Below are 15,157 nucleotides of genomic sequence, written 5' to 3'. Positions count from 1 at the left end.
CCTGGTTCCTCCCCTGGGTTGCAGCACCGACGCAGGTTGGCGTCACAGTGGTCTAATTTTACTGCTGTTGATGCTGATGTTAAAAGAAGCAATAGGCACCTGCTATTTCTGCAGCTACCCCGTCTCCCCGAGCCCGCAAAAGGGGTATTAATAAACAGAGTTATTAGATGCTGCATGGTCGCACACGGAAGCTTTATTGAGGAAAAGAGGGGGGGTACTGCTGAAGAGTAAAGGAAAACAGATACTGAGAAATAGGCTGTTATGCAACAGCACTGCAAGGACAAAGCAAGAAACCCTATAAAAGCCAATCTCATAAAGAACACCAAATTTTGCTACTTCAGTGCTTTAAGCGATATTAAACTTGTTCCTCATTTGAAACCAGGCCCTGAAACCAGGAAGCAGAGCAGCAACAACTGCTGACATCTTGCGTGGCTTTACAAAAAAAAAAGGGTGTGACCACACTGGAAGGCCTCCAACGTCAGAGCTGGTTGGTTATTGTGCGACAGTAGTCTTCCACCAAGCATGTCTTTTACACAGACGCACCACGCATTTCCTGTGTGAAGCCATTAGGCAACCTGCCTTTTGATGATTCTGCACATGATGAAATAGTGGTACAAGGTGAAATGAGCAAATGAGGTGAGAGAATGACATGCAGACAAGATGAGAAGGCTGGGAGAGGTCTGATGACACAGTGAGGAGCAATAAAAGCAGAATAATTAATCTGCAGAGATGCCAATGGAAAAAACACACACACAAAACACACCACCGAGATTTATCTGAAATGATCAATGATTACTGCATAAGTGATGCATTTATTGCCTTCATGGTCTCCTGCGTAACAAGAGGCAATAGATGCCCCCACCCCCAGACCTTCAGTTTTAATTCATACTGCATACACAAATTATGGGGGTAAGGGATTGGGGGAGATTTAGTAGATTATATGAAAAATTAATTTCTAGATCTTCCACATCAGGTGACCTTTTTAACTAACAAATGGCATTTGGATGCCATGCTGTCACTTCACATTTAGCATACAGTCACAGCATAAAAATAAACCCTTATCGCTCATGCAGAAGTTCATTTAATAGGTCGACAATGCTGTCTGTGCCTTTATGAATTATTTCTGAGGACTCCTCTTTTTCCTTTTTTTTTCTTCCTCGAATTATGCTGTATCTCGCACGTCTTTTGTTCTGTGGGAGGTGATATTTTGGCGAATCGGGGGCCTTCTGATGCATGAGAATTAATTAAACCGTCGTATATTGTGGCTGAAAACGTCACTTTCAGATCCTCTTGCGAGTTCCCTTGCACAACTACAGATCGCGTGCGTATGTCTGTGTCTGTGTGTGCGCGCGCGCACGTGAGACGTGAGAAATGTGTCGCATCGGTTACGAAAGCAGTGTGCAGCAGGCCTTTTTAGCAGAGATGTCGGTGATTAAATCGGCTCTCCCTGAGACCGGCAGAGGGGAAAAAGCCGAAAGAAGAGAGCGTATATCTGTTTTAGCGAGAAAAAAAGCGCTGATCGAGCTGCCTGGTTACTTTCTGTTGGCAGGCGGCAGCGAGCAGCAGACTCCTCGCAGAGCCCTATATTTGGGCACGGAAGTCTAAACGTCATCGCGCACGGCTTGCGATTAAAAAAATGGAAAGAACGCACTGACGTAAGAGCCACTGACATAGTTAACCCTGGCAACAGGCGGAACAATAAATAGAGCAAGTGGAGGTGCAGGGAAAAAAGATGGCTATGCCTTATATAAGCTAATTTTAGCATTATTTTAATAATTTTTGAAAGCATTTTACTGGAAATGCTTTTAATTTACTACTCCTGAGGATATTCCCCTCTTTTTCTCTTCTCTTTCATCTTTTCTAAAATTATTTTTCCTTTGCCTCTCTTCCCCTAAACATGGCGGGAGGTTTCTTCCTCTTAAAAAGAGTTTTTCCTTCCCGCTGTCGCAAAGTGCTTGCCCCATGAGGTGACTGATGAATACACCTGACTTGACCTGAATAAATATGTAAATATGTATGTGTGTGTGTGTGTGTGTGTATATCGTGAGAGGAAAGCAACACACCCAGCCAGCACAGATGATTGAATTTAAATATCACTATCTTTTTATTTACATATCTTACAAACAACATTCTTCTTTACTATCTCTTTCTCTATTCCTCTATGTGTAAAAAAATAAATTTAATAAATTAAAGGACTAATGTTTTCACAGAAAACTTTGGATAGACCACTCAGACCATGGTTAAGACAATGCACGTGTTTTTTTGTTTGTTTTTTTCTTTTTAAAATTTCACAAACAATTCACATGTTAACTCTCACATTCCATTAACCAGAAAACAAACTGGATCAATAATAACTATTGCTCTGAACATACATCGATAAACAACAAGTTATGTTATCTAGCACCATATAAATCATATACGAACTCATATAACGACTAGGTGGTATTAGTTGAAACATGCGGGAAGGAGTTTTTTTGTTTTTGTTTTTTAAACTTGCTACATTGGTGTTATAGGCAAGTATAGATAAAGGCAGATAAAAATCATAAATAATTTAATATAAGTCTGTTCCATAGCCCTGTGATCGGCACATCTACGTAAGAAAGTGTGCTTTGATAGGAAGAATAATTGTTTCTTGTACAGTCTTTTAGAGGGCCAGCAGGGTGGGTGAGCTGAGGGAGTCGGAGGACTGCTCATTGCTGCTGCTTCCTCTCCTGTGGGCGACGCCACAGGTGGAGACAGTCTCTGCCTCTGGGAAGGTGAATACAAATGAAGACGTGTAGGTAGTGCAGGCTGGGGTGCAGGTTACTACAGGTGTGCACAGGGGCTCGAAGTCATTGGTATTAGCTGAGGTGTGAAGAGCCTCCCACTCCTGACCCGTGTAGAGGGAGCTGGACAGGTCGACCTCTGGCACAGACCGTGCCGTCTCCATCTCCGTCTTTGCCAGGAGATCCAGAGACTCCTCCAGGACAGAGGACTCCAGGTCTGACATCTTGACTGTGCTGCTAGAGATGGTGGCTGTGGAGAGGGCGGCGCTGGCGCTGGAGAATATGGAGTTGGAGGTTGAGGTGAAGGTCGACTGGCTGGAAGCGATAGCGGGTGTCTGAGAGACGGTGATCTGTGGCTGGGTGGACACTGCAATGGAGTGGCAGGAGTGGGTAGGAGAGAGGGAGGTCAGGGGGAAGTCTGTGCCCAGCTCAGAGGGGATTTTGCAAATGGGCTGGTGGGCAGCCAGAATGAACTCAAGCCTCTCCTTCTCCTTCAGCAGGTTGGCGATATCATTCTGCAGGTTGGATTTCTGGTCTTCCAGGATATCAGTTTCCTGTAAGAGAGAGAAATGGAGGAAGTTGCATCAGCTTGGCTGTTGGATAGCTTTGCTATAGCTCTGACAATAAACATGTTTCAATGAGTGATGGTAAATCTGATGGGATACTTACAGCTTGCAGAGTGTCTGTAAGCTCTCGCCTCCTGTTGCGGCATTTTGCTGCTGCCTGCTTATTCCTCTCTCTGCGAATCCTTCTCTTCTCCTCTTCCTCAGGTGTCATCTGCACATGATAGAAGGTAAAAGTTAGGACCCCTGCTCTTTAATAATCTTAGTCTATATATATACATAACACTTCATGAACGAATGATAATTACCTGTTCCACTTTGCCTCTCTTGGTGTGAGCCCTGGACACTGCAGATTTCATGACTGCTCTTGAGTATGCGGGGCTAGGGCTGGAGGTGTAAGGGTGAGCTCCGTGGGAAGGGGCCACTGAGGAGACCACAGGCTGGACCATCCACTGAAGATCTGGGCTTGTGGAAATGGCTGTGACTGTGGGGATGAAGGAGGCACTTGATGCTGTCAGGTCTGTGAAATCCTGGAGGAAATGAAGTAAAAAAGGAGATCGTCAGGACGTTTGGTACATTATCAGGAGGGGTGGCAGCATTGCAAGATGTCTATGAATGAAGCACGGAGGGTCTATAAAAAGCTGGATGGTTTAAAAATATCCTTATGATGTCAGCTATGACGTTACACTCTCTCTATAGAGTTTCCAGGTGGATGAATGAAGCTTGCCTTGCACTGTGTGGTGCGCAGGTCAGAGTTATATACATATATATATATATATATATATATATATATATATATATATATATATATATATATATATATATATATATATATATATATATATATAAACCTCAGTGGGTGCTTTTCTTAATTTCCAACCAGCCTTTTTCATTATTACCATTATTATTATTTGAAAACATCAAATTTAAGCTTTGTCAGTTTAATTTAGTAAACATTCAAATCTCCAACAGGTTCTTTCTGAGCTGAAATAGCGTGTTGTAAAGATTTAACAATGTTTAAGCGGACATACCTGAGATTGGGGAGATCCCATGCTGGAGTAAGATCCCGCTGGTGACGGGTAATATCCCAGAGTGTCCACGGACGGGGAAGCGGTGCTGCAGCGAGAGGAAGAGTCGCAATCCGCGTTGAAATTGAACATCATCGTTCCTTTTTTTCGAAAAAAAAATTAAGCAAATAAGAAGATCCGGACAAAGTCTACAAGGTACGAATGTAAACTTGAGGTCAGGATAGTCCTTTAGTGGGTTTGCGAGAAAACTCTTCAAGCGCTGCTCCCGATCAGTTCTCTTTAGTCGCTGTTCTGCTACTCAAAGTTAGACTGCCAACTCTCCGAGCTGGGCCTTTTTTATAGTGTGTCTGCTGACGTAGAGAGGGGTGTGCCGTTCACCCGACACCAGGAAGGAAAAAAACACCAAAACACTGACTTAACAACGCGGTAATAACACCGACTTTTCCTTGCGCTCCATTTAAATTCAATACACTTTGTTTGCACGAGTCACGAATGAGTCATTTACAGGTGATAAGTGACTATTTAAAATGTTTATTTCTAAAACTCGTCTTCAAGAAATGGAATATTCCGGAGCGGGATCCCCGATACGTAGGTATCCATATATGGTGCATCCTGTGAAGGAGGCGGGGTCTGATGGGAAATACACCTTGAGAGTGGCGGACAGCGGCATGACGTTATGTAAAACAACAAACACAGACGCTGTTGTGAAAACTTGAAGAACTGAGATAACAGTGAGGAAAAGTGCGTCGTACACAGCAGGGACACAACTAAACATGCAAATGTGTCTGTGCTGAACAAAATGTACCAAACAAACACATTAAAAAATAAAAATCTGTTTCTGTTTTTTTTAACCCCCTCCCCCAGCCGCGCGCCTCCTTTTTTATTTGTATTTTTGAAATATAGAAACTCAATTCTATCGTGCAAACTTTCGGCTTGTAGTTAAGCACTTTGTGATATTCATCTTGAAAGGTGGTATATAAATAACATGTTATTTAAGTACTCTCTAACTTCACTCACTGACTCACTTATCGGTGTGTTTAATGTGTTTAATTTGATAAATGGTTACACATTTAATGCAAGACAATTCATACAATCACAGAAGGTCCATGTTTGCATGTGTAGGTAGGTCACAAAGTACAAAGAATAATTAGAATAAAGATAATTAATTTAATTGATTTTCACTTGATTCTTGATTGAGTCTGTCTGTTAAACCGACTTTTAATGTACTTATTTATTTAATTTTTTATCCATGTATTTTTCTTATTTAATCCCAGATGCGTTTATATCCAGTAAGTTACAATGGATTTGTTTCATAGAATTGTCTAAAATATCTCTACATAAACGTTACATGTCAGGACATGGGTGACATGTTCTCCACCCTCAGGTACTGTTTGTACTTTTCGCCTGCAATCCAGAACAGGGCGTGTTTAGTTGCAGAGCGAGCTGATAACTGGTTTTCTGTGTGTACGTTTCCTCGACGACAGTTTACATTTCTCAAAGGAGGGGACGGGGAGGGGTGGCAGTTAATTGTAAAGGTCTTCCCCAAAACCACTAGCAGAGGGAATCCTCAAGATTTACGTAAGAAGCTATGAAACGAATTCATGAAATGCAGGCTTAACGGTGAGCCAACATTGCGACTGCATTTGCTGTTTAATAACTGTTCATTCTCTGACATCAGCACTTTTTTTTAATTATCCTGTTGACTTGAGAAGTAGGTCTGTGGAACAAGCATCGTGACTTTCGTGCAATATTACCAAAGTCAGCAACATTTTGCTGGTAGTTTTGTTCATCGTTTATTCTTAATGAAGGCGATACATTCATGCACATAAAAAACACGAGCAAAGCATTTTATGAGTTTTATGAAAAACAATTCATACTTTTCTTTTTTTTTCTCTCTCTTTTGAGTCTTCCGGGAATTCCCTTCTTTAACTAAACAAGCACAAAACAAGCACCATAAGTGCTCTCGTCCCATTAAACAAACCATAAAGACTAAACAAAGGTGTCATTGTGTCAAAAGACTCTAATTCAGGCTATAGGATTTTGCGCTTTCTTTCCCGCGCCAGTGTTTTGTTGAACATTCCTGGTTGTCATAGCGACGCCCAGCCCCTTTCGCGTCAGTGACGTCCATTTAGTTTTTATTTTTTCATAGCAAGAAGATCGTGTGTAATCATGAGGAGCCACATCAACAGAGAAACACCAAACCGGCTTTTTACGGCATCGCCTGTGGAGACGGAACGTGCACACGAACACGTCAGGGGCCGTTCCCGGTAACGACGTCGGAGTGAGAGCTCTGAGTGTTTTCAAGTCTCTGACAGTACTCCCCTTTCCTCGGTGTCTGCGGGTCAACGGAACGGAACGGGACACCAAACAAGCCGTTTACCTTGAGCGGTGTTTGAGTTCTGTTTGAGTGGTTGGCATGAAGGTTGCTGACCTGCACTGTTTGAGTGACCTGATTTTTGCTAATGTTATTTCGTGTTGGAATGAGAATTTAATCGAAATAAAATTATAACAATAACAATAATAAAGAAAGAAAGAAAGAAAGAAAGAAAGAAAGAAAGAAAGAAATAAAGAAAGAAAAGCAATTTCTAAAAGAAATAATATATTTTATTGCTGGTTTTGACGGCATTTAAACTCGTATCCGGCTATCTAATAGCTCAAGTTATTTTCTTTTTTTTATCGCTGCTCTTTGGCTCCTCAAAGGAGAACAGTTCACTAAAATGACCGTAAACTTGGATGCCAGTGAATCTAAAAATAAACTCCACAGTCTTTGCGCATTCACGCTCAAGTTGCTTTGAAGAAAACGACTGTTAGAGATGTGCTGAGAGGTGAGTATTGTTCGACCTTTGAACTTCGTTTAGTCCCAGGCCGCTCAAGCCGACCACCAATAGTGATGTGCCGGTAAATGGGGGGGGGGGGGGGGGGGGTTTGCCACTGCCGGGAAGTACCCGGGAGCACAGAGCAAACAGGGGGAGCCTCTCACTCTATCCAGCGCTTATCCCTTTCACTTGGGTGGATTCGTGAGGTCACATGAAACCTAAATATAGCCCAATCCGGCCCGCAAGTTCTCGTTATGGGAGCAGAATTAGGTTATGCGGGAACATCAATTAAAGCCCGGGCTTTAATTGGTGCCGATAAACTGCATTACAGTCTGTGAGAAAGTAAGTCACGTTGCTCTTGTCTAGAAATTATGTCAGTCACTGGCCTTCTTGAATTTTCCGATTCCCTCATGAGTGTGTTTGGCACATCTGCGGCTGCACCTAATTGCCACCCTTATATGGAAAGGTGGGTCAAATCCTTCGCATCCTCAAACTAACGCATGTGCTGGCATTCTTGGCGCAGCTGATGACGCTGATATCAGGTACAACACAGGGTCAGTCTCTGAGAGCTTGTTTTACTTTCTTTTTGCGGCAGTGAGTGAGTGGGCCACACACAGCCCGGCAGCGTCCGTCTGCGCGCTATCCTTGTGCCACAGCACGCCCCCCCTCTCCCCCCCATCTCCTCCCGGAAATACCATATATGGCTCGACCATTCGGCGATTGGCTGCTTGGCTTCAGCGACAGTTCTGTTGCTGGAGCTCTATTCATATGTAGAGACAGGTGAAAGGCAATGTGATACGTGAATGACACTTAATTATGACGGCTTATAAATAATCAGGCAGTGTGCTGGAAGCTTTGTGAAATAATTAAATTAATGCCGGATTTTATTTTGTGTCTATAAATAGAAGTTGGAACATTAGTGCATAATCATTGTTCTAATGTGGACAGTTTGGAGGAGAAAGAATCGGGGAAGCACCACACTGGCTATTTTAAAACCATTTATTAATGAAGCCTATTACACTACCTCCACTTTCCTTCTAATGCATTGAGAGCTCGTGTTACCGTAAATGCCCAGAAGCATTAAACAAAGGCTAAATGTCGAGAACATCTGAGGGCATGACGGGAACATATAGCCTGTGATGCAGATGCTGCATACATGAAGTGACGTAGTTCATTCATGGCGGTGGGCACCTTTTGGAGGGAGGGGTGCCACTTTCTATTTGCACACTTTTTTAAAAAAAACATTTGAGTTCTGATAATAAGCTGAAATTAAACAGTGTGCTAGTGTTGATTTTTACGCACTTCAGTGATTTGATTGTTGAACTGTAAAAAACCCCATCTGCTAACCCCTTTCTCCAGTCACTTCTCCCTCGGTGAAATGGTTCGGTCTCACCACACAGATTTCATTCATAAAATTCCAGCTCACTATAAAAGGCGGGCCTCTCCACTATGTGCACAGTTATGAACCTGGCAAATGGAATATAGGCGTCCGGGACATCCGTTTTCTGTCTAGCACAGACTGACTGTTCAGTCAGTCTCTTATGCGGTGATTTAATTTTATTTTGAATTTTTATTTTTTAATGAAACCATGCATCCAGACTCCAGCACTGAGTTCGACTTATCGTCCAGCTGTAGCACAGCATCGCCTGGCGGGGACACCCCTGGGTGCAGTCAGCATCCTCCTGACTCGCTTTCATCATCAGTGGACAGCACCAAGGTAGAGCCGGATCTCATCATTACACACACAAAAACCTGATCACAAAGCGTAATCTTGTGTTTGACGCATGCGGGTGATAGAACTGCATTCCTCAAATTCTTCACATTTTTATGAAGTCATTTTCATGCACTGCATTTTCCCTAGCAGGATTACTATCCCGTGTTGGAAAAATGACTAGAAAAACATGCGTATCTCTGTGGAAAATCCCTAAAAAATACCCCAACAAACAAACAAACAAACAAGCAAAAACAGCGCAATGATATTATTATTTAAATAAAACTGTTTGTACTGCTGTCTGCTTCACAGTCTTCGTTGCAACCTTTTTTTTTTTATCTATCATAAAAACTGATGAGGATGTGACACGATATGAAACGAGGCTGGTTCTGAGGTGTTTACAAAGAGCAGATTTTTTTGTCTTCTTTGACATTCCTTGGACAAATGATTGATGTAACATTTAAACATTGCTAAAGGTCAGCCAATAACGTGGTCACCCATTCGTCAGATACGCTAAATTAGTATTTTACTGCATGCATATGCATGTCTGTCTGGTGTGGGGTTTTCCAGAATACTGAGACCAGTGCAGCAGCCTCCTTTGTTCCGACTGTGACTGCAATCTCAACATCGCCAGAACTAAAGTGGATTGTGCAGCCTACAGTCATCACATCTGCCTCTCCGTCGCCCTGCCGTGCAAAGCCCAAAACTCATGCAGCGACCCAGTCGTCTTCCCGGCCAGGTGCAAACAAGGCGAGAGCCAGCAACAGGAAAGGGCCGAAAGAGCAGGTAAAGAGAAGAGAGGGGTGAGCGGTGATGCTGATGTGTCAATCAACCAGTCAATCAATCAGTCAGTACAGCGAGCAATCGAGCACTCAGTCTCGATCACCACATCATCCCCTACGACCTCGTTTCCACTCATTAAGCTTAATGTGAAAACTGAGATATCGCGATATTTTAGCGGGACGGGGACGCAATTAACTGCTTTTTTTCTTTCCCTGTCGTGGGGAAATAAAGTGTTAGCGGATTGATCTGAATAGTTTGCTGCGGGGAGTCAGTCATAAGCCGATTTGATCATGTTTAATTGGTGCAGAGCGGTTACTTTGGCGGGGGTAACGAGCTCAGCCTTGTTTATGTGCGGGATAGGAAATTGCATGCAATGCGCGTTCACGTGACTGGCTAGACCGTGCCAGTGGTGCAGCATTTTAACGCCTGAACTGAGAGTCTTCACCGACCACATCAGCATTCACTGCATAGGAGATTTTTTTTTTCTCTCTCACTTTGGCACAAGAAACGGTGTTTAAGAGCCAACTGCCGACATGGCAAGACTTAGTGGGATGAGCGTTTAAATTAATGGGCTATTTCTGATTGATTTTAGCCTTCCAAAGAGGAGGAGGAAAGGAGGAGGATCAGGAGGGAGAGGAACAAAATTGCGGCAGCCAAGTGTCGTAACAGGCGGAGGGAGCTGATAGAGACCCTTCAAGCTGTAAGTAATGCTTTGTTAAATCATTATAGAGGATTCATTCTCACAGTATATGCATACTTCCAAAGATAAATAATGTCTCAGTTCACAACAGCGAAGCAGAGCGGTAGAGCCACATCGTTTTTTTGTTTTGTTTAGGGGTTTTTTGTGCTTTGCTCATGCGCTTTTCTTTTCTCTTTCTCCCTCTTTCCCTCAGGAAACTGATACTTTAGAAGAAGAAAAGTCCACCCTGGAGACAGAGATTGCCAACCTGCTGAAGGAGAAAGAGAGACTAGAGCATGTCTTAGCTTCCCACCAACCGTCCTGCAAACTCTCCTCAGATGATGACGGCAATGGTGATGATGATGAGGGGAATGATAAGGAAGATGATGTTGACACAATGCTGCAGGATCCACCGGACTCCCCGCAGCTGCTTTCTATTTTAGAGAATGGAAAAACCCCAGAGAGCAGCACAGCTGGAGAAGCCCATATTGGTCAAGACATGAGCAGCGTCCCTTGCATCCCTGCTGCAGCCATCTTGGGAAACTCCAACATCCTTCTGTGTTCCAGCGCAGAAGAGGAGGCTCTGGAGGAACTGAAAGGAGATGACTTGGATGACTTGGTGCCCAGCATACAGATGGAAGTGACGCCCGAGACGGCCGCATCTGTCCCTGACATATTACAGAGTACTGACCTGAGTGGGCCCTTCTGCCTCTCAGACTGGGAAACCCTGTACAAGTCCGTGGCAAGCGACCTTGAGTCTCTGAGCACCCCAGTCATGTCTTCCAGTCCCACTTGTAGCAATTACCGCACAGTGTTTTCCTTCAATCACTCCGAGATTGATTCCCTGGCTGACGGTTCCGAGTGCCTCAAAGGCAGCCTCGGTGCATCCGAGTTAATGAAAGATAGTCTTAACTCGCCCACACTCCTGGCCTTGTGAATGCAAAGAAGTTATGCAACAATACTGTATTCTAACCAGCCAGCAAGCTCCAGTCGCTCTCAAATAACCTTTTGTAGTGTGAGTTTCGATGTCGTGCATATACCTGAAAATCAGAGATTGTGTAGACGCAGTGTTTTTCTGTGACTGTAAACACGGTTGAGTTCTTCCATGCTGTTGCTGCAGTTGTCTGAGATGAGACCTTGTGCTAGTAAAATGCATGCAAATACAAGTCATCTGTAATCCAAGAAGAGATGGTATTGTGTTGTTAAAAAAAAAAAAAAGCTCTGCGTGTGGTCTGAAACGAGATCCTGCTGAGTAACTTAATATATGTGTAACACTGTTTTTGACAAAGCTGTGTTGTAACAAGTGAATTATAGAAGGATACTAATATGTAAGTGTAACATCTTGCTGTAAGGTGCCCCCCCTCCCCCCGCCTCCAGACCTGAACTGACATTTCCTTTTACATTTGTTTTCCATGAAAAACAAGATCATGCCATGTATTTTATTGAGATGTATTTTATGACATAGTTTATTTTTTTACTTATGAAAATATAGAGATGCAAAAAAATCAACAACAAACAAACAAAATCAGAAACAAAAGAAAACTAGAAACTAGATATTGATAAAATATGCTGGAAATAAAATACCACAACTGCAATTAATGCTGTGCTGCTGTTGTTATTGATTTAGAAGCATTCATATGAATAGATAGTCAGCACCACAGCCTTGCTTAGTTGGTGACTTTACATGAAGTTCCTCAGCAGATGAAGAAACCATGAGATGCCTTAGAAATGTGGTGGGAGGGGGACGAAGAAAAGCTGAACACCTTCAATGCAAACTTCATTTGTAATAAAACTGCTTTAAACCCCGTTTAAATATGAATCTGACCTACCAAACACTCACTAAAACGTCAGAAGAAGATCCTAAATTTAAGGGTGGCATTAATGATGTTCTCGTCTCAGTAAACCATAAAGACGGCATTGCGCCTATTTCTGGCTTCGGGATTACATAAAGGAGACGCGTCGTGGACGGAGACGTGTTTGAATTGAGTGGGAAGCAGCGCAAACAGCAGGTTAATTATTTATTCACAGCCTGCTCTCTGCTCCACTATTGTCACGGTCAAGGGAATCCGAGCGCACACACGGCAGCGCAATGCGTGCTGTGCGTGACGTCAGCACGCGATTGCCGTTTCGTTTCATTTCCTTTGACCATATTTGGGTTGTTGCAGTTGTTTTGTATCCATAGAAACGGGTGTTAAATTTCAGAGCTGGAGAAGAAACGATCCAGAGGAGAGCGCGAGCCTCATTAAAGACCAAGTTTCTCATCAATTACGGAGCGGGTGGTCACGTGACTGACGATAAGCGGTGCAGTCGGTAATTTAGCGGTGCCGAGGCATTTCTCGGAACAGCAAACGAAGGGTTTAATGAGGGATAAACCACTATGATAGTGTTTCAAGCTTGCAGTAAGCACGTTCATCCCAGAGGATTACTTTTTATCCTTTTTTACTCATAACACAAAGTCCTTTGCAACAAAGCGCACGGCTTGCATGTCATGCCTTAACAGTGAACAGTGCAGTTCTTCTTTTCATCAGTAGGGGTGGCTACAGCGAGAGCAACAGCAGAGCAGAGAACTTGTCGTGTAATGAGGGGTGCAGGGCTTTCACTTCCCCCTTTGAATACCTCAGTTGTTACGTTTGCACAAACAGACCTAACCAAATCGAGTTGTTCATCTTTAGAAGTTATCAGTGATACTCAGGAAAGCATGCGATCTGCCTGTTATATAAGATAAAATAACCTTTATTAGTCCTACACGTGGGAAATTTGTTATTAGGGTTATCTTATTAAAATTATCTTATATTTAAGTCCTCTTACTGTAATTGACGCAGCTCAGTTTTAGTGTATCTGCTAGGGTATTTGTGGACTTGAAGGGACTCGGTTTACAGCATGCATATTTGGTTGACCGGTAAATCTAAGCAGGCCACAGGTGTGGATGTGAGAGTGCAGCACATCTGGAGAGTATTCGCGGTGCTTCACTTGTTTCACATTTTGTCATGTTGCAGCCTTATTTAAAATGGATCCAATTCATTTTTCATCTCAAAATTCTACTCTCGATATTCGCTTGAAATTCTCGCAAATTTATTAAAAAATAAATGTACAGAAGTATTCACAGCCTTTGCCATAACACTTAAAATTGTGCTCAGGTGCCCCCTGTTTCCACCAATGATCTTTTAGATGTTTCTACACCGTGATTGGAGTCCACATGTGGTAAATTCAGTTGATTGGACATGCTTTGGAAAGGTACGCGCTTGTCTATATAAGGTCCTACAGCTGAAAATGAATGTCAGAGCACAAATGAAGCCGTGAAGTCCAAGGAATTGTCTGTACACCTCCGAGACAAGATTATACCAAGGCACAGATCTGGGGAAGAGTACAGAAAAACTTCTGCAGCAATGAAGCAAAGGCTGTTAATATTTGTATACACGTTGTATTTTTGTCTTCTGTTGTTAATAAATTAATAAATTATGGGGTGTAGTGTAGAATTTTGAGGTGAAAAAATAATTGCATCCACTTTGGAAAAAGGCCGTAACAGGACAAAATGTGGAACAAGTGAAGCACTGTCAATACATTCCAGTTGCACTGTTTACGACACTTGTAGACAAAGTCCACATATTGGCACTGTGAAACTGACTGACATGGCATTAAGGATGAGTTATTTTACTTTTAAGATATTTTCTGAATGTTTATTTGCAACAGTGATGCATTTAAGCACAAACACTGTAATAAACCGAGGTCATTTCTCAAGAAATAATGTACATTTCAAGCTTTGCCTTGAATGCCTGATCTGCTGCTGATAAATTGTTTGTGGCTGGTTCAACGTTTTTAATGGTGCATAAACCAATCTAATTAATTTGGAAGTGCCAGCAACATTCACCTTTGCAGATATTAGACAAACTTCAGTTCAGTGTTTCTGAGGGTCCTGTATGCTTTTCTTCACCATTTATCTCACGACTAAACTTCTTGTTCTTCTTTTTATATATCAACTGTGTGCGTGTGATGTCCTGGCGCATGGCTATTTCAGAGCGCTGACGGATGGGCCCGTCAACAGCTCTGATGCTTCGTGACTCACTCACTCCGTCCACTCCACTTGTTCCATCAAAGTATGTGTGTCCAGCAGCGTGATGCTTCTCACCTCCAGAAGCCTGTTTCACAGTTGTACCATATCAGAGAGCCAGAGTTGTTCACGACCAAACTTTGTGTGCGAAATGTGAGCGGTAGGAGTTTTTATTTTAAGAGTGGGATTGAGGCCAGGGATTGCTAAGTGAAAGAAGTGTTTTTTTGTTCTCTAACTTGAGCTAAGAAAAAGTAGCAACGTCATCAGAATGAGAAGTGGTGACGCTGCAAGCATTAAAATATGTTTGCAACAATAACAATTTTTTAGGCATCAAATGCAAGCACAGAAATGAGCCCTTTCATTGTTATATGTTTTTTATCGGATATTTATTACTGATGCATCATGTAGCATACTGTATGTTGTACAAGCAGCATTCTTAGGAGCTTGGACAGAAAGACTTCTTTAAGTTTTTTGAATACGTTTTTACATTTGATGGGGTGAGACAGTAGTTTCACCCGAAACCTCTGCTGATAATGACCCACGCCTTTTTCACACTTTGGTTCATGTGATAAGGCAGATGATTAATAGTGAGTCAAAGAGCAACTTAAAGGACAACACTCACTGTCCGTCTTTTGGTTTTAGAACCGATGAAGCCTCTTAAATAAGAGGTGAAACATCTTTAAGAAACTTGAAGAAGTCCAGTTGCTTTCTTTCCAAGCTCCTTAGACTACCATGACCTGGATGAGCACTTAAACAGACATTAG

At 42.6% G+C, this 15,157-nt stretch overlaps 2 protein-coding genes across 2 annotated transcripts; one reads left to right on the top strand and one right to left on the bottom strand.

The window, feature by feature from the left end:
- Positions 1 to 1,676: 1,676 nt before the first annotated feature.
- On the bottom strand, positions 1,677 to 4,687 carry fosab (Fos proto-oncogene, AP-1 transcription factor subunit b). Its single transcript, XM_006797128.3, has 4 exons — positions 4,360 to 4,687; positions 3,637 to 3,858; positions 3,435 to 3,542; positions 1,677 to 3,319 (listed from the first exon to the last, which is right to left on the bottom strand). The coding sequence occupies exons 1-4, from the start codon at positions 4,489 to 4,491 to the stop codon at positions 2,645 to 2,647; spliced, it is 1,137 nt and encodes a 378-aa protein (XP_006797191.1). The 5' UTR covers positions 4,492 to 4,687; the 3' UTR covers positions 1,677 to 2,644.
- A 3,024-nt stretch (positions 4,688 to 7,711) lies between these two features.
- Positions 7,712 to 12,074, top strand: si:ch211-153j24.3 (protein c-Fos). Its single transcript, XM_006797129.3, has 4 exons — positions 7,712 to 8,889; positions 9,454 to 9,669; positions 10,259 to 10,366; positions 10,560 to 12,074. The coding sequence occupies exons 1-4, from the start codon at positions 8,761 to 8,763 to the stop codon at positions 11,280 to 11,282; spliced, it is 1,176 nt and encodes a 391-aa protein (XP_006797192.2). The 5' UTR covers positions 7,712 to 8,760; the 3' UTR covers positions 11,283 to 12,074.
- Positions 12,075 to 15,157: the final 3,083 nt, after the last annotated feature.

The sequence above is a fragment of the Neolamprologus brichardi genome, chromosome 15 (assembly GCF_056152115.1).
Source record: "Neolamprologus brichardi isolate AB-2024 chromosome 15, ASM5615211v1, whole genome shotgun sequence".
Taxonomy (NCBI): domain Eukaryota; kingdom Metazoa; phylum Chordata; class Actinopteri; order Cichliformes; family Cichlidae; genus Neolamprologus; species Neolamprologus brichardi.
This window is presented reverse-complemented; position numbering and strand designations above follow the sequence as displayed.